This window comes from Acomys russatus, chromosome 20 (assembly GCF_903995435.1).
Source record: "Acomys russatus chromosome 20, mAcoRus1.1, whole genome shotgun sequence".
Taxonomy (NCBI): domain Eukaryota; kingdom Metazoa; phylum Chordata; class Mammalia; order Rodentia; family Muridae; genus Acomys; species Acomys russatus.
This window is the reverse complement of record NC_067156.1, coordinates 52,461,153-52,488,184: the sequence shown is the minus strand read 5'-3', so window position 1 is coordinate 52,488,184 and position 27,032 is coordinate 52,461,153. Positions and strand designations below refer to the sequence as shown.

General features: G+C 41.3%; 1 protein-coding gene across 1 annotated transcript in view; it reads left to right on the top strand.

Annotated features, from left to right (window-relative positions):
- The window catches only part of Ccbe1 (collagen and calcium binding EGF domains 1), a 246,241-nt gene that overhangs the window by 192,838 nt on the left and 26,371 nt on the right, over positions 1-27,032 (top strand). The window contains exon 3 of the mRNA XM_051163467.1: positions 18,167-18,219. Within this exon, the coding sequence (XP_051019424.1) occupies positions 18,167-18,219 (53 nt within the window). The remainder of the gene's footprint in view (positions 1-18,166; positions 18,220-27,032) is intronic.

Genomic DNA, 27,032 nt, shown 5'->3' with positions numbered 1-27,032 from the left:
AAATGGAGTGAATGCTCTTCCCTGTGTGTGCTGACTGCTGTAATACTTTTGTTTCTGCCTGCCCTGGTCCCTCACCACCTATGTATGTCTCCCATGGATTGTCGCTGAGGACAAATGCCCAATCATATTCTTCCCTTTGTCTCCTGTGTCACTAGCTCATGGCAGAGGCAGCCTCTACTCTCCAGCAGCCTTCATTCTTGCCCTAGCTCAGCTAGTGATAGGTGTTACAGGCCTCTGTTTTCTCAACTCTAAGAAAGGATTGTGAGAAATACCTAAGTGATCTATGGAAAATCCATAGCTTGCTGTAGAGTTTTTGACTCTGATATTATGTTGTTGGTTTTGAAGTTCAGAATTTAAATTAAATAGATGCCTGTTCCCATATGTAAGTGATTTGAAAGGAGAAGCTCTGCTTTGGGATGAAATTCTCCCTCCAGTGGCATAGACCTAATCCCAGGCACACTTCATTTTCCTTCAGGGTTGGATGTACGTGTGAAACAGAAGATGGCATGTCCCAGTTCCCTACCCCACACAAGAAGGTCTCTAACCTGTTCCTCTCTGTGTCTTTTCATTGTAATCGACACATTTAGACTTCTTCCTTTAATTCCCAAGTGACCAATTTGTGGACAGCAAGTTGAATCATCCAATGGTGGCTGTACGTTCTTGGACTAAGATCTCTGTGGAAGTTGCCCCATTTGCCTGGCAAAGTGTAAAAGAAGGCCTTGGATGCCAAGAGAACTCACCCCACTGCGTGAGAAAAGGACCCAGTGCAGCCCCATCATGGCAAAACATCCTCAGCTTTGGATAATTTAGAAGGAAAGCTTCAGACATTGACATTTCAAGGATCAGCTGTTTGTAAGGTTCAAAGGGGCCCCATGCAATTTGTTTCTGGAACAAAATAAAGGCTTTGTGTTCTTTGGGCCCCTTTCTGCTCACTAACCTTGCATTTCAGTAGCCTTCCTCCCTGGCATCCAATTTGTTCTGTCACTTTGGCTTCAAATGTGTGTTATGTTCCAGTAGCCAAAACCAAAAATAATAACTTTTAAAAGACGGATTTTTTTTTTTTTTTTTTTTTTTTTTTTTTTTTTGGTCTCTTGCACAACACTGTCAGGTGCCTTGGCTCTCTTGATGACTGCAGTGTCTTGGACTCAGCGTCCTTGGGTATTGATTTACCTGCCATACAAAGTATTAGTTAATTCTTTCATTACTGTAACAGGCTGTCTGACAAAATCAGGCCCCTAGTTGGAGGGTACAGTACCTCCTGGCAAGGATGCCATGGTGGCAGGAGCAGGAAGCAGCTGGCCACATGACATCCAGAGCCAGAAAGCAGAGATTTATACACATATTTTCTCCTTTCCTTTTAGTGTAGGCCCACAGCCCATAGAGCAGTGCCACCCACATTCAGAGATCTTCTCACTCAGTTAAACCTTTCTGGAAATGTGATCACACATGAGCTCAGAGGCACATCTGAGCCTTGTCATATAGACAAGAGTAGCTATCACAGCAGATACTGATTTCCCTCAATTACCACAATTACCTCTCACCCATCTCATGGGAAGGTGAGAAGGAGAGGGGGGGAGGGAGGGAGGGAGGGAGACAGAGACAGAGGCAGCGGGGTGGTGGGCGGGGGAGAGATGTACCCTGTTGCTGAAGGATGCTACCTGAAAATCAAACTCTTATAACCTCCAGCATCCTGTTGGCCAACTGTAAGTCACATGATCATCCCGAGACGATAGAGAGGCTGGGAAACATGGTTTCCTGCTGAGACCTTACAAACCCAGCTGAAATTTGGGTTTCTGTAGAAAGGGGACACAGTAGAACTTGACTGCTCTGAGCTCATTGGTTGAGTAGAATCCAGCTGTTTTCCCTTTCACTTAGCATTGTCTCTTCAAAGTTTATCCATGTTATAGCATATTGCGATAGCTCTGTTAAGACTGCATGATTCTCCCTCATCTCTTTCTCTCTGTCTCTGTCTTTCTGTCTTTTTGTCTCTCTCTGTGTCTCTGCCTCTGTGTCTCTGTCTGTCTGTCTGTCTGTCCCCTCTCTCTGTCTGTCTGTCTGTCTGTCTGTCTGTCTCTCTCTCTCTCTCTCTCTCTCTCTCTCTCTCTCTCTCTCTCTGTGTGTGTGTGTGTGTGTGTGTGTGTGTGTGTGTGTGTGTGTGTGTGTCTTCCCGTCGGTAGACATTCAAGTTCCTGTGAGCACAGTATCTGTTTGGACAAATACATAAATGCACTCTCTTCTCTTGCAAAGGAGTCATTAGCAAATACGGTAAATCTGTTCACTGTTTTTTTAAGAAACTACTTTAGCATCATCCTCATTGATCTTGAGCAAAAGTAGTTGTGCACATGCCAGTAAGCTCGCTCTGATTCTTGTATTTTTGCTGTCAAGACTTGGTAGTAACAAACTTAACAATGTAGATGAGTAAATAGGCAGGTTGGGGGTGTTCCTTGGTTTGGTTTGGTCTGTGTTTATGCTTAACAACCACAGCCTGTGACATTGGCTTGGGAGTGGCACTCTCTGGTTAAATCCTGTTAAAAGGCTGAACCAAATATGCCCAGATGGGAAGTGAATCGTTTTATTTGCTTCTGTTCTCAGGGCTTTGCTGTGAAAAGAATTGTAGTGGGCTGCATGGAGTTAGGCAAAGCACAGTAAAGATTTCAACAGAAGGGAAAGGTTAAAAGGGAAAGGAAAAAAAACATCCCTCACCTCAAGGAACTGTACAGAGAAATTCAGACCCACTTTAAAACACGGAACCCTTAAAATGAGCCCCAAGGGACCTTCCTGTGTACACTCCCTGGCCACAGTTGTTTATATGATTTCTTCTCAGGCAAAGTACCGCCTAGTTGGCATGAGGAACATTATGCAAACTCTTGTGGTTTGTATTTTGCGAGTGTTTTTAGGGTTTTGCTTTGCTTTGGGTTTTGTTTGTTTTTTGTTTTGTTTTGTTTCAGGGCTCATCTGTCCTCACTTAGGACAGAGGAACTGTGAAGAAGGCCTATCTCTGTTGCCTTTAGAAGCCATTACAGGATGGCCATCAACTGGGAAAGAAATTGTAGACTAAAGGAATTCTTTAACACTTGGAGGTCCTGGGCCTGGACAGTGTCACCGAATGATAGGGTCTTCCACCCGGCTCGCTGGTTTACTGCCCGTGAGTCTTGAACTTCTTGGTACAATTTTTCCAAAATGAATATACTTCTCCTAGAAGTGGGCAAAGGAGATGCAGTAGACTGCCTGGAGCCTGTGAGGGCACAAACATAACCCTTCTCAGAGCACTCTCAAGTCATCTTGTCTGTCTTCTGGCCTCAATTTTCCTCACTAGCTGATGGAAGCTTTGTAAACCTTGCTGAAGTTCTACTGAATCAGTGAGATTGGCTCTCCGTTGTGACCACCTCTGAAAGCCACTCACCATCACAGCCATCCTCTCATCAATTAGATCCATTCCATCCTGAGCTTTAGAGGGAACATGGTTTCCTAAACCCTTGGTATACAGGGTTGAAAGTTTGCTTTTATCATCTTGGAATAATTTGTGACAGAAAGGGTGGATAGAAACTATACTTTGCTACCCAGTCCTTTCTCTAATTCCATTTTGGTTTGGGATAAATAAATATGTCTGCCTTTAAAAAGTGGGAGGAAGGTCAGGTGCCAATACCTAGAGATACTCATAACCCAGAAGCCTCCTGGCCACACCAGCCTGAGAATCAAGTTGGTGATCTCCACACTCTTTCCTGTCCTATATCTCCAATTGTCCAGTCTCATCTCCAGCCCCATTGCAGACTGTCTGAACAAGTCTGTCTTCCCTCTCTGCCTCCATTTCCTGGGGAATCCTCAAGACCTAAGGGTTTGTCCCTCACCACACTCCTATGTGTTAGCCTTTAGTACTGGGAGGCTCTCTGACCTAGGAACCCCTAGAAACACTGCCCTGCAAATCAGGTAGGCGACCTTCACTTTCATCTCTGTCTTCCATCAGCAATTACCCAATTTCACCCTCTACACTACAGCAGGCCACCATCAGGGCCTGTCTTCTGACTATATTACCTGGAGAATAAAAACAAACAAACAAACAAAAGCCTCATGGAAACCCCAGAATTCCTCCTTCTTGTAGATCCTTCCCCCTTCTGTTCAATCAAACACCAATACCTAAAAACAACTTTAACCTGGGACTACCAAGGACAGGGACTCAGAAAACATTACCTAACAGGAAACCCACACAAATCACACTCTCCTAAGATCCAGAGAGGGCAACAGAAACCAAGGAATGGAATTTCCACCTAGCAGAGACAAGACTCAGATATCAACACTCAGATCTACAATCATCCCAAATCAAGATGGCTCGACAGCATAACACACACAAATACTAACATCTAGGATAATATGTCTCCAGAAGAACCCACCAACCCTGCTACAGTGGCTCCAAGAAATGCAATATAGTGGAAGCTCAAGACAAGCATTCCAAAATAGCTATTGTGAATATGTTCAAGGACCTTAAAGGGATGTGAATAAATCAATTAGTGAAAATTAAAAAAAAAAAAAAAACCTCAATGGAATGAAATGAAGAAAGCAGTACAAGATGTGAAAGTGAAAATAGAACCAATAAGGAAAACTCAGACTAAAGTAAAACTGGAAATGAAAAATTTAGGAACTCAAACAAGAACCTCAGAGGCAAGCCTCACCAACAGAATACAAAAGATTGAAGAGATATGCTCAGTCATTGAGGACAAATGAGAAGAAATGGTATCCAGTCAAAGAAAAAATGAAACTAAAAAAAAAAAAAAATACAGACACAGCAGGGCATGGTGATGCATGCCTTTAATCACAACACTCAGGAGGCAGAGGCAGGCAGATACCTATGAGTTCAAGGCCAGCCTGGACTACAAAGGGAGTCCAGGACAGCCAAAGATACACAGAGAAACCCTGTCTCAAAAAAACAAAACAAAACAAAAAACCAAAAACAAAGCAAACAAACAACAACAACAACAACAACAAAAAACAAAGCCAAAAAAAGAAAAGAAAAACAAAACAAAACAAAAAACAGAAAAGAAAAAAAATCCAGACACAAAGCATCCAAGAAATTTGGGGCACTGTAGAAAGAACAAATCTTAGAATAATAGGAACAATAGAAAGAGAAGAAACCCAGGCCAAAGGCACATAAAATATTTTCAATAAAGCCATGGAAGAAAATTTCCCTAACCTAATGAAGGAGATGCCTATTAATATACAAGAAGCATACAGAATACCAAATAAATAGATCCAGAAAATAAATTCCCTATGACATGTAATAAACAAAACATTAAAAATACAATACAAAGAAATAATATTAAAAGTTAGAAGGAGGAAAAGGCAAAACAGTAGGCCTATTAGAATAACACTTGATTTTTATTAGAAGCTCTAACAGCCAGAAGGACCTAGATAGAGGTTCTACAAACTCTAAAAGACCACAGATGCCAGTTCCAACTACTATACCCATTAAAACTATTAATCACAATAGCATAAGAAAAAAATTCATGATAAAATTCAGGGAAAAAATGTAAGCAATATCTATCTACAAATCTTGCTCTACAAATGACACTAGAAGGAAAACTTCAATCTGCAGAGGTTAAGCACACCCAAGAAAACACAAGGAGTAAGTAATACCAAACCAGCAAATCAAAGGAAGGCCAGGAAGAACTCACACAAGAACAACAATATAATGAGAATCAACAAACCCTGCTCACTGATAACTCTAAACATCAATCATCTGCATTTCTATATTTTTTAAAACACCAGCGACTAACATATTGGATTTTAAAATAGGATCCATCCTTGTGCTGCACCCAAGAAACACAGCTCAACATCAAGGATAGACATCACCTCGGGGGGAAAAGGATGGAAAAAGGTATTTCAAGCAATTGGACACAAGAATCAAACTGCTATAACCATTTTACTGTCTAACACAAAAGACTTCAAAACTATTCAGAGGAGATAGAGATAGAAAAGAATACTATGTACTAACAGAAAATTTCACCGAGTAGATATTACTATCCTAAATATCTAAATATCTATGCACCAAACACAAGGGCACCCATGTTAATAAAAGAAGCACTACTACAGTGTAAATCATGTATCGATCCTCACACTGTGATGGTGGGAGATTTCAATACCCAACTCTGTCAATAGACAGGCCACCTAGTCAAAACTAAACAAGGAAATTCCCCAGCTAAGTGGCATCATAAATCAAATGGACCTAGCAGATATTTACAGAACATTTCACCCAAACACAAAAAATATATCATCATCTTAGCACCTCATGGAACTTTTTCCAAAATTAACCACATACTTGGACACAAAGCAAGTCTCAACAGGTACAAGAAAGTTGAAATAACACCTTGCATCCTAACTGATCACCACAGATTAAAACTGGATATCAACAACAACAGAGAGCTTACAAACTCATGGAAACTGGAAAACTCACAACTAAATCAAAAATTGGTCTGGAGAGAATTTGAAGACTTTCCAGGACTGAAGAAAAATGAAAATACAACATATCCAAACTTATGAGACACATTAAGGTGGTGCTAAGAGGTAAGATCAGAGCATGTAGGACCTACATTAGAAAATTAAAAATGGAAAGCTCTTTCTACCTGAAAATTCTGGAACAAAAAGAAATAGTACATAGAAAGACTAGACAGAAAGAAATAATCAAATTCTGCGCTGAAATAAATAAAACAGAAACAAAAAATTACAAAGAATCAATGAAATGAAGAGCTGCATTCTTTGGAAAAGAAAAAAGAACCCCTTTGCCAAATTAGTTAAAAGGCAGAGAGATCAAAATTAACAGAATTAGGGATGAAAAGAGGACATAACAACAGACACTGGAAATCCAGAGAATCTTAAGGATATACCTTAAAATCCTGCACTCTACCAAATTGAAAAACCTAAAAGAAATTGATCAATTTCTTGATATATACCACCTACAAGGTTGAATCAAGTTCTATAACCCTACTGAAACAGAAGCAGTAATTAAAAGTCTACTAATCCAGGACGGAGAGGGAGAGGGAGAGGGAGAGGGAGAGGGAGAGGGAGAGAGAGAGAGAGAGAGAGAGAGAGAGAGAGAGAGAGAGAGAGAGAGAGAGAGAGAAAAGAAGAAGAAGAAGGAGAAGAAGAAGAAGAGAGGGAGGGGAGCGGAAGGGGAGGAGAGGAGAGGCAGGAGGAGGAAGAGGAAGAGGAGGAGGAGGAAGAAGAGGAAGAGGAGGAGGGAGGAAGCCGAGTGACAGTAGGATTCAGTGCAAAATTCCCCCAGACTTTCGAAGAAGAGTTAATGACAATACTCCATAAATTATTTCACAAAGTAGAAAAAGAAGGAACACTGCCAATTCTTTTTATGAGGCCACAATTACCCTATTACCTTAACCACATAAAGACCCAACAAAAAAGAAAACTACAGAGCAATTGCAATTTTCCTTAGTAACATAAATGAAAAAATTCTCAATAAAATAATTGCAAACTGAATCCAAGAACACATCAAAAAGATCATCCACTATGATTAAATAGGATTCACCCAGAAATCCAGTGATGACTCAACATATGTAAATCTATAAAGGTAATCAAACACATAAACAGACTGAAAGACAAAACCGCACAATTATCTCATTAGATGTAGAAAAGGCCTTTGAAAAAAATCCAACATTCCTTTATGGTAAAAGTCATGGAGAGACTGGGAATACGGAGACACACCTCCACATAATAAAAGCAGTTTACAGCAAGCCCAGAGCCAACATCAATTTAAATGGAGAGAGGCTCAAAAGAGTTACAGTAAAATCTGGTACAAGACAAAGTTGTCCACACTCTCCATATCTATTCAATACAGCACTTGAAGTCTTACCTAGAGCAAAAAACTGGAGATCAAAGGAATACAAAAATGAATGGGAGAAATCAACAAGTCTTTATTTGCAGATAGTATGATCATATACATAAATGACCCTGAAAAGTCCACTGGAAAGCTTCTACAGCTTATTTACATTTTCAGCAAAGTAACAGGTTACAACATTAACACAAAAAGCAGTAAGCAAATGGACAGAGAAGTCATGGAAACAACACCTTTCACATAACATCAAAAAACAAACATAAAAATAACAAAAACCTGTGGGGTAACTCTAACCAAACAAGTAAAAGACGTGTATGACACAAAATTTAAGGCACCAAGGAAGGAAATTGAAAAAAGATATCAGAAGATGCAAAGATCTCCCGTGTGCATAGATGAGTAGGGTTAGTACAGTAAAAATGGCCATCCTACCAAGAGCAATCTACAGAGTCAATGAAATCCTCATCAAAGTTTTAACACAATTCTTCACAGAACTTGAAAAACAATTTTTGCCTTCGTATGAAAACAGAAAGAGAGAGAGAGAGAGAGAGAGAGAGAGAGAGAGAGAGAGAGAGTAGGAACCACCCCAGGATAGCTAAAACATGCCTAAATAATAAAAGAACTGCTGAAGGTATCACTGTGCATGATGTCAGATAGTATTACAGACCTATATTCATTTTTAAAAAAGCATGGTATTGACACAAAAGTTAATCAACAGAATAGAATAACGCACCCAGACATAAGCCCATACAGCATGAATACCTGATTTTTGACAAAGAAGCTTGAAATACACAATGTAAAAGGGCAGACTCTTCAACAAATGGTGGTGATCAAGTTTGATTGCTGCATATAAAAAATGTAAATAGATCCATACTCAATTACCCTGCACAAAACTTAGCTCTAAAAGGATGAAAGACCACAACATAAAACCAGATACACTGAATCTGACAGAATAGACTTGAAATTATTGACACAGGAAAAAACTTTGAACAAGTTTTGGTTGCACAGACACTAAGAACAGCAATTAATAAATGAGAGTTCATGAAACTTAATAGTTTCTGTACGGTAAAGGACCCCATCATTTGGACAAACTGGCAGACTACAGAGCAGGAAAAGATTTTTGCCAACTCCACATTCAATAGAGGGCTAAATATAAATCATATAAAGTACTCAAAAACTAGACATCAAGAAAACAACACAATATTAAAGTGGGTTACAGATCCAAATAGAATTCTCAAAAGAGTAAACTCAAATGTCTGAGAAGCACTTAAAAAATTATGTTCATACAAGGGATGGGATAACCATTGAGATGTAACAAGAATAAATTAATAAAAAAATTTTTTAAATTATGTTCATCACCCTTAATTTTCAGAGAAATGCAGTTTAAAACTACTTTGAGATTTCATCTTACAACAGTCACAGTGGCCAAGATCAGTAAAACAAAGGACACCTCATGCTGGTGAGGGTATTGGGTAGAACAATCATCCTTTGCTGGTGGGAGTGCAAACTTGTACAACCACTATAGAAATCAGTGTAGTGGTTCCTCAGGAAGCTGGGAATTGATCGACGTCAAGATCCAGCTATACCACTCTTGGGCATATACCCAAAGGATGCTTTGCCTTACCATAAACACTTGTTCAGCCATGTTCATTGCTGCTCTACCTATTATAGACAGAAATTATCCAACAGATGAATGGATAAAGGAAATGTGGTACATTTATACAATAGGATATTACTTAGTTGTGAAAAATAATGAAATTCACGGTAAGTTATGAAGATAGAAAAAAAATCATCTTGGGTGAGGTAACCTAGACCCAGAAAGATAAATATGGTATATATCCTCAATGATAAGGAAGCTATAATCTATATTATCAAAGCTTAGGTATAGAGTAAGGGACTGGAGATAAGGGCTTATGTCTAGGAAGGGTAAATGGAATAGATAATTATGGATGAGTGGGAGGAGGGGATTTCAGCAAGATGATCAAGTGCGGAGGCGTAGAGAAGAGGACTAAGGGAGGAAATGCAGATGAGAGGGAAAAGCTAAAATGATGGTTTATTTGAGGGGCCATATAAAAACCTAATATAGTAGGGTGTGTGTGTGTGTGTGTGTGTGTGTGTGTGTGTGTGTGTGTGTGTGTGTGTGTATGAAATCAAAGTGGGATCACCAAAGAATGTGGGAGACAAAGCCACAACTAGACATCTCTTGCAACCAAATGAAAGCCCCAGTAGTGGAAATGCATTACATGTAATTGAGTTGTTGGCTAAAAGACCCCATGGAAATCCCCAACCAACCCAGGCTATTGCTTAAGCTGTTGGTCGCTCTCTATGAACTTGTTATGGAAAGGCCTTGTTGTTAAAGGCAACACCTACACAATTCACTGAACACAGAGGAGTTGAGCTGCTGCCTACCTAGAAGCTTCACCTTTACTGAATAGTGTTCATGGCATGGGAAGGTACTCTGCATGCTACCACAGGAGAAAGGTGAACACCAACCCAACTACAAACCCTTTGATCTACAATGATGATCTGCCTGCAAGATATACTGGTGCATTAGTGGTGCAGAAGTTGTGAGAGTAACCAAACACTATCTGATTTGAATTAAGGCCTACTCTATGAGATGGGACACATATCCAACGTGGCTTGTATGGCTAAGAAGCTGAGACTAAATAGGCCAGGGACCTAAGGGAAAACCAAATACCACTGTTCTGCTAAAGAAACAGTGCAATAAAATGACTCTCAATGACATTTTGATGTACTCATGAGATCAGTACCCTGCTCAGACACCATCAGAGAAGCTTTCTGCTTTCTACTGTAATAGATGGAAACAAATACAGAGACCTATATACAATCAGATAATGTGCAGAGAGTGAGAGACTGAACAGAACACTCAGTCCTAATTGGGACGTCTCCATCAAATCCTCCCTTCAAGGCTCAGGCAAATCTGTAGAAGAGAAGGTGGAAAGATTATAAGCACCAGTTGGGGTGAAAGACACCAACAAAAGAAAGCCTTCCCCACACACATGGCTGAGGCACATATGAAGTCACAGAGACTGTGGCAGCATGCACAGGGCCTACCCAGGTCTAAGTCAGATGGGATCCCAGTGCTGAGAGGGAAGGTAAGACTCAAGCACCAATCCCTAACCCAGCGTCTGCCTCCAACTGACAACCACTCACAAAGGAACAAGCAGTTTTCTCTAGCAGAGTCTCACTGGGTATACAATTCATATTTAAGGACAGGCCGCATGCCTAACCATATATGAACATACAAATGCAAAACAGAACAAAACAGAACAAAAAAAATAACAACAAAACTCAAAACTTAGTGGCACTTTTAAGTTTGTTTGTTTGTTTACCTTACAGATCTTTTGCTTATATATTATGCTTTTCCAATTTTGTTTTTATGGGTTTTCTGTGTGTGCAAATGTGTGTGTCTCTACATCTGTGTATGTTTCTTGTGCTTTACCCTTGACACTTGATTTTTGTTTGTTTTCCCTAATTTTGTTTGTTTTTATTTTTATTTTTATTATTATTATTATTATTATTATTATTATTATTATTACTGACTTTTTGTACTCTAATGAGAGAGGAAAAAAGGGTATGATTTGGGTGGTGGAAAAGTGGAGTGGACCTGAAAGATGAGGTAGGGGAACCACAATCAGAATATATTTTATGAAAAAAAATCTATTTCCAATAAAAAAAAGATGCAGAAGAAAGATGAGTTTCAAGGTGAGAACAAATGAGAAATGTTGTTTTTACTGTTTGCTTAATGTACTAATAAAGCTGCAGCATAAACACTATTCTGTCCCCAAAACTAGAGCTGTGCTGGGCATCTTCATGATACTGTCCGTGATCTCTGCAATGGTCCTTTGAGGCCGATGTATCCATGTTTATCCATGAGGAAGCTGAAACCAAGCAAGTGTAGGAAGCAAGCCTAAGTCACATCCTTAGCTCATTAAATGACAGGCAGAATTGTAAAGTTGATTTTTCTGGATGTCAAATCAGTTCTGCATTCTTTGTAGAGCCTGACACTGAGGCCTGTAGAATGCTGTCAAACACAGTTCTCCTGTTAAATAGAAAATCTTTGTGTCTGCTATATGAGTGGGCAGTATGCAAGAGAAACAGCAAGCAGATCATGGGGAAATTACAGTAAGGGCTTAAATATCTATTACCTTATTTGACTCTTCAAGGTCCTGTCTAGTCTTCTGACTATGAATTTTTCTAAATGTTCTAGGCTAATGCAATGACCAGCAAACAGTCTGATGGCCTTATTTTTATCTTATGGTTTCATTTTTCATTTCTAAAAGTGTGAATACACACACATGTATACACACACTTATACACACATTCATGCACACACACGCACATACATACACATTCACATATACATGCACATATACACATAAGCACAGACAGAGACATACACACACAGACACACAAACACGCACAAACATATACATGCACACATATACACATACATGCATACACAAACACATACACACATTCATACACACACACAGCACATGCAAACAGGCACATAAATGCATATACACATACACACACAAACATACACATATATACATACAAACACACACACAGCTGACTAGTGGGCTCTATTCCTGAGTATCTAGTTTTTACTTACAATTTTATGCATGTGCTTACTCCCAGGGACACCCAGGGGAGCCATCTTTAGGCCTTCTTGATTAGCAGACGTTGCCCTTGCTGTATAATAACAATCAAATCACCACTTCCTCTTGCCAAGAAATGAGAAAATTACCCTCATTTGGAAGCCCAGCTATAACACACGAAGTGGATTAGCCAGACTGCCTCCTCAGCGTCCCTGTGAGCATTCCTCATCATAGTCTGTTTTTCTTAAAGATAAAAACTGCACAGCAGTGTTTGGCGTTCAGTCTAACAAGTGCCTTGCTTGCATGACAAGATTTCACTTGGGCTATCTCAACTTCAGTACATGTAAATTATGTTGTAAGAAATCTTTGGCATGATTTGATGTATGTAACCGGCGTTTATTTTCCTATAGATGAGAATGTTTCATTTATTTTTAGATGACAATCTGTGGTTGGTGGGTATTTAACATGCAAAGTAATGATGTGTTCCCAGGAACTGTGGGGAAGGTAGAAAGGTGGCCTCACATCTGAGCACCTCTTTGCTGGAACAGAGAGCTGAGCACAATGACGCAATTGAGAAAAACTCAAAGTACATGTTAGTTCCTAATTAAGCTGATATTTAAGTGACGTGCACCCAGCCTGCAACTCAGAGCCTCTTTGGGGTTTTTTGAAACATATCAAATCACTCTGGCTGTCATTTCATCTTGTAAAACATTATCCAAGAAGAAGCTTCACACTACAGTGTGCATTTGTCACCTGAGTGCATCTGTCACCCTAGCATGGCAGAGTAGAGATATGAAGGTTCCTGGAGAGCAGTGGCCAGCCTGTCAGCTCAGCCCATGAGCTCCAAGTTCAGTAAGAACCTATCTATGAGGAACTGCATGCATATGTGACTAGCATGGAAATCAGTCAAGGGAGACACTTAGTGTCATCTAGCCTCCATGCATGTGTGCACACACAAAACCAAATCCCGCCTCTCTCTTCCCCCATCCTTTCCCCACTCTCAAAAGAAATAGTGGAACCAGGAAAAAATGTTTTCACAGCCTAGAGCCTTTGAAATGCTTAAAACATGGACAGTACCTGAGTGTAATGTATTGAATGGAGAGACACACACACAGAGAGAGAGAGAGAGAGAGAGAGAGAGAGAGAGAGAGAGAGAGAGAGAGAGAGAGAGAGAGAGAGAGAGAGAGAGAGAGAGAGAGAGAGAAACAGAGAGAGAGAGAGAGAGAGAGAGAGAGAGAGAGAGAGAGAGAAACAGAGAGGGGAGGAGAGGAGGGGTAAAGAGAGAGATAAAGAGAGAGAGACAGAGAGAGAGAGAAACACAGAGAAACAGAGAGAGGAGAGGGGGAAAGAGAGAGAGAAATAGAGAGAGACAGAGACAGAGAGAATGGTACCATTTATTACGATTGTTCGTATGTCTTGGAGTGTGCCAGGAGCTGCGCCTAAGCCTTAGCAGTTACATAGAAGTAGAAAGAACCTCATACTTGGATGGTGTTAGAGTTGAGTATCGAGAATGTATGTCTTTCCATTCAACCTTCCCGTAGATCACTTGAGTGTCAAAGCAGCCAGAGCTCTGCTCTTCCTTTCAGAACATTCTAGAGAATAGCCACAAGTACCTCAGTAGGTCATAACCATAAAGGTGTAACGAACTGCTCTATAAGGAATAAGGGGGAAATGGGAGGGAGGGAAGAATGGGAGGATACAAGGGATGGGATAACCATTGAGATGTAACAAGAATAAATTAATAATAAAAAAAAAAGATGGCATTCCTTTCCGTTGCAGACAGCTCGGACTGTTCTAAACTGTGGAAAACTAGGCCAGGCTTCAGTTCCATAGACATGTCAAGGTGGAAACTCTAGTCATCACTGCTAATGTGCTCCACGTGGGCTTCCTTTGGAGTGAGATAGCTCAGTTGGAGATGTTGGGAAATTATGCCTAATTATGTCATTCATACTGATGCTGTAAATTGTCACTGTGGAACACTTCCGGCACAGTGGCCATTTGCTGTTTATATAAAGTCCACTTCCCTTAATGAAAGAGCCTCGATGTAAGCCCTTCTCATATAGCCCCACTGCATCATGGCAGGCGGGCGTTACCATCTCAGTAAGTAGCCCTCAAGCCCTCCGGAGTCAATGGTCCTGATGTTGCCCAAACATGGAGGTAGCCTGTTAACCTTAGTGGAACTGCTTAGATAGTGGGGAGAGGACTATCCCAAGCCTACTTCTTAGTATTGTGTCAGGGTAGGGATTCAACACTTTTCAGGGCCACTCGCACAAAAAACAAGGACATAGTCATATCACCTCACCATGGGGGGAAATGCCTACTTATAGTGCCAAGCTCTCAATGCGTGGTTCTGGTAGGAGGATCCACATGAAAGCTAGGCAGCTGAAAAAGTTGCTTGCTCACTGAGTTGGTAGATGGTTTCCTTCTAATAAAATCAGTTAAAGAAGGAATTAAGTCCATCTGTTTTGGGAGAACAGGACAGGCAGGAAAAAAATATGAATGGAGAAGGTGAGCATTTCTCTTTTGGTTCAGATCTGTTTCAAGAATATCCTGACACTGTTTGCGTGTGTGTGTTTGTGTGTATGTGTGTGTGTGTGTGTGTGTGTGTGTGTGTGTGTGTGTGTGTGTGTGTGTGTGTGTTTTGCCTGCATCCGTCTCTGTGCATCATGTGAATGCTTGGTGCCTTTGGAGGCCAGAAAAGGGTATGGATCCCGGATCCCTTGAAAGTGGAATTATACCTGATTGTGGGTTGCTCTGTGGATGCTGAGAATCAAACCTGGGTCCTCTGGAAGAGTGGCCAGTGCTCTTAAACTCTAGCCCAGCATTTGTCTTCACCATGGCAGCTCACAGGTGTGCTTCTGAAGTTGCCACCACAGCTGGCCTCCCTGTGAGGGATGCTGCAGGATGTACCCAGCCCAACTTGAGATTCTCTTACATGACTTTGTATGACTTTTAATACATTTCATAAATATTGACATAGTAGGCACTTACTAACATTTTGTAAATCTTCTGTTTTTAGAAGAGATTACTAAAGCTTCTCACACAAACAGTAATTTGCTTGGCCGACAAGTCATGTGTGTTGATTTAACCAAATTTATAGACTTACATCCTTATCTTCCTTTTATTGAAAATAAGTTTTTCATTTATTAACATGTTCATATTCATAACAATTATTCTGGTTATGACTTCCTGCCCTCCCACCCCTACCAGTTCCTCCCTCCTCCCATCTCCCTTCCCATCCAGATCAATGCCCTTTCTGTCTCTCATTAGAAAAAAAAAAGCTTCTAAAAAATCATAATAAAATAAAATAAGACAAATAAAAGTCAAACAAATCAGAAAATGGCAAAGCAACTAAACAAGAAAAAGAGCCAAAGAAAAAGCACAAGAAGTGCATATAGACATAGAGGTGCATGGGTTTGCACACTAAGGGATCCCACCCCCCAAAAAAATCCTGATAGAAGCCATAATATACATACAAATGCCTGTAACATTAAAAAGTAAAAAGAAAAAATGAAAAACTCTGACAGCATCATGAGGCAGAGAACCTCCATGGAGTTTGTTTTCTGTCATCCATCTCTTGCTGGACATTAGGTCTACCCATAAGGGTGGTTTGTTTCCCCAAGAGAAAACTAATGTTTCATTTGCAAGTGGCTATAAATTAGAGATAGCTTTTGAGTTTGGGGTATCGGCATGTGTCCACTTATCTTTTCAGCTCTAGCATCCCATGTGGTTCAGACCCATGTGCATACTGCCAAGGTCACTGTGAGTTCATATGTGCCCCAAACGCTGTTATGTCTAGAAAGCCTTGGTTCCTTGGTGTCTTCCATCCCATCTGGCTCTCATGTTCTTTCCACATCCTCTTCCACAGGATTCCCTGAGGCCTGAGGGAAACAGTTGATGGAGACACCCCATTTAGGATTGGTCTTTCACCCTCTGCACATTGTCCAACTGTAGGTCTCTGTATCTGTTTCCATCTGCTGCAGGAAGAAGCTTCTGACAGGGCTGAACAAGGCACGGATCGATGAGGATAACAGAATGCTGTTGGGAGTCACTTTATTGCTTTATTTAGCAGAACAGTAGTGTTTGGTTTCCCCATGGGTTCCTGCCTGATGTAGTTTCACGTTCTTGGCCACACAAGCAGCAATGGTTATGTGTTCCATCTCATGGAGTGGGCATTATATCAAATACTGGTTGGTTATGCCCACAAGATTTTGCCATTTTTTTTTTTACCAACGTGTATTGTAGACGGGTCACCATTGTAGAATAGTGGTTATCTTCATCCTGTGATAGCTGTACCTGTCAGTACCATAAACCTCAAGAGAGGTAAAGGTTCTAGGAAGATACCAATTGGACTTATCTGTGTTCAATGAGTTGTGTAGGTTTTGTCTTCAGTAGTGGGGCCTTCCTGACAGTTTGTGGAGAGCAAACAATCGCCTTGGTGAGAACCTGGAATGTTTGGAGGTTCCCAGGGGACTTCTTTGGCCAAAAACTCAAGTAAATGTAACTCCTTCTTAGTACTAGGAGCTTCATTTGGTGGAGAGAGATGTTTAGTTGGACATCAGTCTCCCCCAATTTTGGGGATTACTACTAAATGGAAAATAGGTCAATAAGCTCCTTGGGGAATTCCAGCCCATCAGAACTTGTACCAGTGGCTCCATTCAGATAGCTGGCAAGGGAAGCGGTGTTGCAGGGCAGGAGGCTCCTGCTACTGTTGATACCATTTGTTCTTTTCTTCTGGCAACCTATCCTTGGTGTCTCAAAGCTGAATTACCAAGACAGTGGTTTAAAGCTGAACATTAAATATCTCTACTATAGTTCTTTTGTGAATTTCTTTTTTATATTTAGATAAGTTTTATAGTTTTATGATTTCATTTCTTATGATTTTCTTTTATTTATTATTCTTCAAGAGGGGGAAGAGAGGTCACATAACATATCACACATATAGAGGTCAAACGACAACTTTCAGGAGTCAGTTCTCTCCTTCAACAGTGGAATTCAGGAATTGAACTCAGATCTTCAGATTTGTGCGTCAAATGCTTTAACCCACTGAGCCATCTGGCTAGGTCTAGAATTTCCAGTCATAAGAGTTTCTGTTTCTTTGCTAAATTTGTTGTTGTTGTTGTTGTTGTTGTTGTTGTTGTTGTGATTTCTAAATTGATTACAGCTGTATTTTCCTTTACATCCTTAAGCCATGGATAAGCAGCTATTTGAAGTCTGATTGTTCTGCCATCTGGGAGTTGAGTCCCTGACAGACTCTTTATGGGGACTCACATTTGTATAGGCATCTATTAGCAACACTGCATTTTATACTCATTCAGAATGTACAGGCTTTCCTTGAACAGGCAATTTAGTTGATTGGATGTAAAGTGGAAGAGGGGCTGTGGTAGGCGATAGCTCAAGAGTCATCTAATCTTGTCTGTGGTCCTCCTTGCATACATGAAAACTATATTGCCCTCCAGAGGCAATTTATCTACTTCCTAGGACCCAGAGGGTTGGTTTTATATATTACAATGGCAGATCCTGATAGTTAGAAGATGTGGTCATCTGATTTTAATATTTTTCATTCTAACCTCAGATTCATTTAAACATGTTCTGCCTTTATGTCTTTTTTTTTTTTTTAACATGTTACTTTATTCAATATCAGAAACTGAATAACTTTAGTTTCAAACTAACATCACAACTAAGATGGTTTTTGTTTGCCTCTTAGGAAAAAATGCTGCAAAGGATATAAATTTGTTCTTGGACAGTGTATTCCAGAAGGTATGTAATTTAACAGATGATTTCACATCCTCCCCCTTTCCATGACTGAGTAATGGAGTCTACAAAGTTTGGGTGCATGTGGAATGTGGGTTAGCTACGCATATATCACATATGTCTAGTTATGGATGTAATCATAATTCTCTCCTCCAGTAATTGGATTCTATGTAGTGTGCTCTGTGTGAGTCACTGGCATGCTCAGATTTGGGGTCAGTGCTCAGCAAGCTGTAACCCCATTCTGTGGCATCACAGGCATGAGATATAACATATCCTCTCACTGAACGCTCTGCCTACTCTCCTGCACAAAACATCAAGCCCCATTAGGGGACTTCCAGCAATGCCAACCAAATACACAGCCCAGCCCTGAAACCAGAAAGGTTTCGGTCATTGGCTGACCATCCAGGCACATGCTTTGGAGTAAAGAGACAGAGAGTGAATCACACTGAACACTGTGAACAGGTTTTAATTGTGTTTTTGCATGCTACTTGATAGAACCTTGGGCAAGTTACTTTCTAAGACTTGGTTTTTACACTCAGGTTTTCCTATCAAGTCATACCAGCCTTTAAAGAATTTTTCCATATTTAAAGTACTTGAGCCATGAGCTGATTCTTATAAAGTACTTGATGAATGGTGGTTACAGGCTTCAATGGGAGATGATGCATTTAGTCCTGCTGCAACTTGATGTACCAGGGTGGGTTGGTACCCATGGGACGGGGGCTCCTTTTCTCTGAGGAGAATGGGAGGGGGAGAGGGGGAGGAAGGTGTGAGTGTAAGAATGGGAGAAGAGAGAGGGGGCTGCAATCAATAATAAATTAATAAAAATAATTTATTTCATTAATTATTAATTTTCATTAACTGCTTAGTTTTTGTTAACTTCATTAATGAATGAATGGATGGATGAAATTAATGGGAAAAACTGCAATCAGGACCATAAAGACATTTTAGTACACAGACATTCACAAGGGACACAACACAAAGCATCAATGGACAGAGGCAGGCTCAGGACAGAGAGACTAGAGCCAGGTCATCAATCAAGGAAGGCTGCCCAGGGCTTAGGTAGGAGAGAAATGCTGCAAAATATTCCAGTGTCTTGACATGGAAGACTGTCTGAAGAGCCATGGGTTAATTTGCTTGGGCTGGGGTTGGGACAGGATGTAAGGCATATGAAATAGCCTTCCTCATTGTTACTCTAGAAGCTCTCTCTCTCTAGAGCAGTACTTCTCAACCTTGCTAATGCTGCAACCCTTTAATATAGTTCTTCATGTTGTGGTGACCCCCAGCCATAAAATTATTTTCATTGCTGCTTCATAACTGCAATTTTTCTAGTATTATTAGTTATACTGTAAGCATTTGACATTTCCAATGATCTTAGGTGGTATCCATGAAAGGGTCATTTGACCCTCCACAGGGGTTGCGACCCACAGGTTGAGAACTGCTGCTCTAGAGGCCTAGGAGCCCAGACAAGCTAATTCTGTTGCATTATCTCATGGAACCAAATGTCTCTATCATCTTGAATTATCTGGATAGCTCCCTCTTTCCGGTGACCTCCTACAGAAGGATGGAAGAATTGCTAACCAGTAGGTACAGCCGTGGGAAGGCTGTCAGGAGACAGATCCACACACACTTCTCCATGTGTCTGTAAATCTCTCTAAACTGAGGAGCTTTAAGCCAGTTGAGTCTGTGGCTGAGAACCAGGTAGAAGGAATAACCATGAAAGCCGGAAGAGTTCATGACACTACAGCTCTTCTCAGTCACCAGCTGTATCATTTCCATTTCAGCTTGGCAAAAAGCAAAGAAAATTAGATTTAGGCCTATCAACTTAAGATTTTAAATCAAGATTATGTTTAACCTAATTAAAAACACATGGATGCTATAGAGTTGGCATTTCTTTTAAATGTTAGGTATTACAGTTTCAAATGCCTTGACCAAAATCTAACCTCTCTCACCTTAAAAATAACAGTGCCTATGATTAGTGACACCAAGGACAGCATATGCCCAGAGACAGTAGCCCTAACATAGCTGTATATAACTAACTCTTTGCTCTATTGCTTTCCACTAGAAAAGCACTTAATGTTTATTTATTTTAATCTAAGGGAATAAAATGGTGATTATTTGTTTTTTTTTTTACTAATGATACCATTTGTAGAGGTTTCTGTCATTCGAGAACGAAAAGAAAAGCCAAGGCTGGTGGCATAGCCTGTTATCCCAGCACTCGGGAGACAAATGGCAGGAGGACCAAGAGGTTAAGAGCTGGGGCTGGAGGGATGGGTCAGGGCTTGAAAGTGTGGACTACTTTTTCAAGGGACCTGAGTTTTTTTTCCCAGCAGCCACATCTGACAGCTCATCATCACCTCTAACTCCAGCTGCAGGGGATCATATATCCACTTGTGGTACCTGTCGGTCCCTGAATTCACATGCACATTTTCCATACCGGCACATATATAGATACAGAATTAGAAAACAAACAGAAACAAAAACTCTGTATTAAAAATGAGTGAGTTCACCCAGAAGCAAAAAGAGACAAAAGGTATATACTCACTTATATCAAAACACTAGTCCAAGCGATACGTACCATGAAAATCTTTACTTACCAAGAAAGTGGGTCAGAGGAGAGGACATCCTATTGAGACTTTAGGCGAGAGTATCATGGAAGAATGGGGAAATAGTAGGACCCACGGGGTCTTGGAAACCTACAAGAAGAACTTTATGACAGGCAGATCTGGATCCTGGGGTCCTCCTCAAACTAAGGCACCAGCCGAGGAGAATATAGGCAGTAAGCTTCGAACCCCTACCAAGACCTAGCCGACGAACAGGATATTCTCCACCGGTTGAGTGGAGAGTGAGATCTGACTCTCACATGAACTCTGGTGCCCCTTTTCTGACCACGTCCCCTGGATAGGGAGACCTGGTGGCACTCAGAGGAAGGATAGCAAGTTACCAAGAAGAGACTTGATATTCAAAGAGCATATATAGGGGGAGGAGGTCTCCCTCAATCACAGACATAGGGGAGGGGAGAAGGGGGGAAGTGGGAGGGAGGGAAGAATGGGAGGAAACAGGGGAAGGCCTAACAATCGAGATGTAATATGAATAAATTAGGAAAAAAGGGGAAAAAAAGAGTTCTAGGCAAACCTGGGCTGCAGAGTGAGTTCCAAGCTGGTCTAGACTACAAAGAGAGACCATGGCTCAAAAAGGGAGGGAGCGCAGATAAGAAATGCAAAGTGCACATACAGGACTTGAGACTAGACACGAGGCTAATAAGTGTGTGTGTGTCCAGATGTGCATACGTCTAGAAATTGAGTGTAATTAATTTGTATCCTGTAAGACTGACTTGTGAGCATGTAGAGATGCAAGCCTAAATGTCTAGTGAGAGTCACTAACTTCATGTTATGGTTCAAATCCAAACGCTAGTTACTGGCACCATCCCTATTCAATAAGATTGGTCAGCTTTCCAACAGTTGGGCATGGCTGACCTTCAACATGGAGTTTAATCTGATTTATTTAGAGTTCGCTAGTCTAAATGTTAATCTGCTCCTAAAAATACACAAAAAATGAGTTAGACATAAAGGTCATGGGAAAGAGGATTGCACCAAGACACCTGGGCTATAGATTGAATTCCTGGGCTACAGTGTAAGACCCTGTCTCCAAAACAAAACAGTTCACACAGAAACATCTTAGAATAAATATTTCATGGGGTATTTGGATATCTGATTTTCAAGCAAGAAGACCATGGCATATGACACGATGATACTGTGTAAAAACAGCCTAAACATTTCCCTGAGGAGGCTACAAAGTAATGCTAAAATTTCTCCTTGATATTCTGTAATTTAAACACTATGGTATTAAAATCCTTAAATGCTGTAATATGAAGTTCATATATCTTATAGTCCACAGTATAAAAGGGAATAAAGACAGCTGCACATAGATGTTTAAGGATATTCACAAGAGAAGAAATGAACATCCAAGACAAGTGTAGACCTCATTTTCATTACTGGCCCCATGGTCATATCTTTCTTCCCCTTTCAGTCCTATTGTTTTTACCCTAATAAACACCTCACTTCACCTACTCACAGGTCTCATTACATTGTCAGGTGATCCCAATCCTCATTCCTAAAGCATCTACAATATTGATCCTACCTAAACTGACATAGTTTTCTGTTGACTTTAATCGTGGTATTAATAACACTAAGAGGTAACCAAGGGCCCCTTGTATTACACACACACTTGCTCAGCTTATGCAGAATAACAGAACAATTTCTCCTTGGTGTTTAGAATCAGTTAACTATGGGTCACAATGGCTCTTTCTTTGCCTGGGCATAGGCATGAGGAAGCCAGGGCCCCAGCAGGAGACCAATGGATTCACTCTTCTCTTTCTTAGAGGGAGCATGTTCCACTTGAAGTTGAGGCAGTTGGGCTAGCAGAACATGAAGCCACAGAAACAGCAGCCCTAGGATCACAGAGAGAATCTTCAAGTTGGATAGACAGGGGAGTACTCAGTAAATGTGGTAGACTCTGTTAGTGCAACAGCTCCCTTTCTGTGTATTTCTAGGATGAGATTAATCTTTAAGTCAAATTTGAATAAAGCAGATTATACTCATGGTTCAGGTCAGCTTCATACAATTTAGGAAGGCTTAATATAAAAAAGATTAACCTCCTTCGTTATGCCCAATTTTTGAGAGACTCCCCAAACAGACCACCCAAGAGCCGAGTCCAAATGCAATTGCAAGGATGTCTTTATTGCAGGTTCAAACGCGGGCCACACCTCCAATGCACTGACATGGAAGATGCAGGGAAGTGGCCTCGAGTCTCAATTGAGAGGGGTTTTTAAAGGTTTTAGACAAATAAATGGATTTTTACAGTATATTATTGGATGGCATTTGGGCAGAAAAGCTGTAAGGAGGGAGTTTCATGGTTGGGTAATAGGTATAGGGGCAAGTTGGCCTATAGAAAAGATTGGTTGAAGCAGTCATGGGGGCATTAGTAACTTTGGCCTGGCTTCTCCTAATTGGTTGTTGCTATGTGCCAGACCACCTGCTGTCAGCTTGACCAGTAGAGAGTATATTTAGACTTTCTCAAGGTGAGCTGATTGTGTTGCTAGGGAATATTTTTCTGTTTAGACTAGTTTGTGGTTTTCCTGGAATCTGGGTTCAGCCCTTGGCCAGGTTTAATACAAAATGGAGTTTCTTTTTCAAAATGGAGTTTGTCTGGTCCTTACACTTTAGCGAAGACAGAACACTACTAGTTCATGGAGAACTGTACATATTGAACACTGACTCACAATACATACAATCTCTTGAGACGTATGTATTCGCCAGACCAACTATTTGAGTATGTGGCCCAGCCAAGCTGCCTTCCCAGAGAGCAATAGGGGACTAGAGTGTCTAAGCAAACCTGCCGCTGACAGAAAACGCAGGTGTTGGGCTGCTTCCCATCTAGTGCTCTAAGTCCAGGACACTGAGCTGCAGCCTACGGGCCAGCCTGGCCACCTGACTCTGCGAAGGAAGTTTTGTAGAAACCCAGACCTAGCCATTCTCTTCCGTTCTGCCCGTAGGCTCTTTTCATGGTAATCGTAAGGTTGAGTAGCTGCAAGCGAGGACTGTAAACCCGAGGTCTGCCCCTTCCCAGAAAATGCTTGCTGACTCCTATCTTAAGCGGGGTAGCAGGATGATTGGTCGGATTTATTCCTGCTAAGCAGTGGTGAGTTGAGCATCAGCTGGAGAGGGAACCACACCGTTTCTTCCAGTGGATATTGTCCCCTGATGAGTGGCCAAACAGTAGAAAGGACTAAAAGCAAGAAACAAGAGAAGGAGAGAAAAGGTTTCCTAATCAGACACTATCCCTCGAGAGGCATTTAATCTCACTATGAAAACACTGTGGTGTATTAATATTTTTGTCACCAATATTTTATAAGAGAAGAGATCGAAACTTCAAGACCTTGAGATGAAGCTGTGGATAGTGGCTTATACTTGTAATTCCAGCACTGGAGAATCTGGGATAGAAAAACTAAGCTAAGATCCTGTGCTAAAACAACAAAGTCCCTAAGATCACAGTGTGAGCGTTCAAGTTGGGCAGGTGGGGGAAGATGCTCGATAAACATGGCAGAACATGTGACTGAAAGAGAATAAGAGCCTTGTGGGGCTAGTGATGACATAAACTAGACTGTACTGAGCATCAAGAAAGACTTGGCATTGGCAAGGTCACTTGAAAACTGTTTAGATTATCAATTGTATAGCACTGGGCATAAGTGTGAATGAGCTGGCTGGACTTACTTGGAGGTGAAAACTTGTGTGGCTGTAAGAGATGTGACTGTGACGCAGGACAAAGAGAGAGTTTAGTCTTTTGAAGTCTAAGAAGTTAAAAATGGCTGGGTGTGGGGAGGTGCACACCTTTAATCCCAGCACTCAAGAGACAGAGGTAGGTGGATCTCTGTGAGTTCAATGCCAGTCTGGTCTACAACAAGAGTTCCAGAACAGCCAGGGCTACACAGAGAAACCCTGTCTTGAAAACACCAAAAAACAAACAAACAAAAAAACCTCATAAATGACTCTGAAGGTTGGAAGTCTCAAGGGCTATAATGCCAGACCTCAAATGCCAGACTGAGCAATGGTTTAGTGCTAATGGCTGCAGGCTGAGGATCTCCCATCTGAAATGCTCAGGGCTATAAATGCCTCATATGTCAGAGGCTTTGGACTGGAGAATATTTGCGCAGACCCTGCTGTGTAAGCATCCCTAATCTGAAAATCTGAAAAGCTCCAAAATCAAAAAACATTATGGCATTTAGAGTGTTTGAGGTTTTCCAATTAGAGACTCTCTACATATATAAAAAGCCTGGGTTAGTTGAGCGAGAGCTGACCCACACAGAGCTCCACCTTTGTAAGGACGACCCGGCAACATTATGTACAGTGGATTTGAAGGTGAAGGACCTTGGGGAAGATGCTGTTTACACGAGAGGCTCCGAGTCTGAATTAGAATAATGCCAAGAGAAACAGAACCGAGACGATAGAAAGTTGATAAAATTTAAAGATAGAAGCTGCATGACAGAAAGTGGATGGGACTTGGAAAGCGAGCACCAAAAATAAAGAGCTGAATCGATTCGTTACCTTTGCTCCCTTCAGAAACCTACAAAGTGGAAAAGACATAAACCCACAAGATCAAAAGGAAGAAAAAAAAAAGAGCATATCTCAGCAGCAAAATACTGGAAGCTAGAGAACAGGTCAGGGGGTGGGGAAAAGGGCACAATGAAGCCTTAGCAAGCACCAGGACAAGCCAAGGACAACCTGATGTCATAGCAAAACAGTCAAGATCACTACAGAAGCCATGGCAGCAGGCCTGTAGGCAGCACTCCATGGCCTCTGCATCAGCTTTTGTCTCCCATTCCTGCCATGTTGGAGCTCCTACTCTGACTTCCTTCAGTAATGGACAGTGGTGTAAAACTATAAGCTGAAATAAACCCTTTCCTACAAAAAAAAAAAAAAAAAGTAACCAAACAAGAAGGGGGTGGGAGAAAACTCAGTTGGTAAAGCACTTGTGTAAGTATGAGAACCTGAGTTCAAATCCCCAATGTCCACATTAAAATGCCAGGAGGCATATGTCTGTGACCCAGTGTCTGCAGGGACAGAGAGAAATGAATGGGTCACTGGCCAGCAAGTTTACCAGCCTTGAGGTACCTCCAGGTTCAGCGAGAGACACCCCCCCCCCTGTCAATAAATGAGGTGGAGTGTGACCAAGAAAGACCTCCAGCATTGATCATTGGCCTCCACACACATGTATATACAAACACACAAAAACAGAAAAAGAAGAATTGCCTATAAGTGCAAGACGTTGGCCTCCCAGATCTTATTCTGTATCGTACAGACAGACCGCTAACCCTGGCATGACAAGGCAAGAAGAGCCAAGATGGTTCTTCTGAGAAGGTGAAGCACAGGCTGTGCAGACAGTCACCTGAGCATAAGAGTCCAATACTTAAAACAATGTGTGACATTGCTCATACTCACACATTGCCTGTTGAAACGCCTAGTCTTCTCTGTTCATTTGAGTTCCAGTGACTTAGTCTCAGGCCAAGATTTCAAAGTGTTATCTTTGGGTATACCTGATGTCTCATACAAAAGACATGACAGAAATATTCTAGCCAGGTCACTTATAATGAAGCCTATATATGACACAATCCCATATACAAACAGCTGCTGCTGAGGTATCATTCATAAATAGAGGTCCTCTGAAAGACTCCACCCAGCAGGGGATCGAAGCAAATGCTGTGAGACTCACAGACAAACCTTGGGGTGGAGCACAGGGAGTCTTATGGAAGAGTTGAGGGATAGAAGGACCTGGAGGAGACAGGAGCTCCACAAGGAGACCAATGGAGCCAACAAATCTGGGCTTTAGGGGAGGGGAGAAAGGGAGTGCTGCAGAGACTGATGTACCAACTAAGGACCATGTATGGTGAGACCCTAGACCCCCTGCTCAGATGTTGTCGATAGGCAACGTAGCCTCCTCGTGGGTCCCATAATATGGGGAGTAGGGGCTGCCTCTGACATGGACTCTGGTGCCCACTGTTGATCACTTCCCCCTGGTGGGACAGCCTTGCCAGGCCACAGAGCAAGAGGATGCAGGCAGTCTAGATGAGACTTGATAGGCTGGGGTCAGATGATAAGAGAGGAGGATTCCTCCTTTCTGAGGAATAGGGGAGGGGGAAGGGGGAGGAGAAGAGGGGATGAGGCAGGGCAGGTAGGACTGGGAAGGGACATGGGAGGGGACTACAATCAGAATGTAAAGTGAATAAATTAAAAGTTAATGGAAAAAATAAATCCTAAATAAGCTAG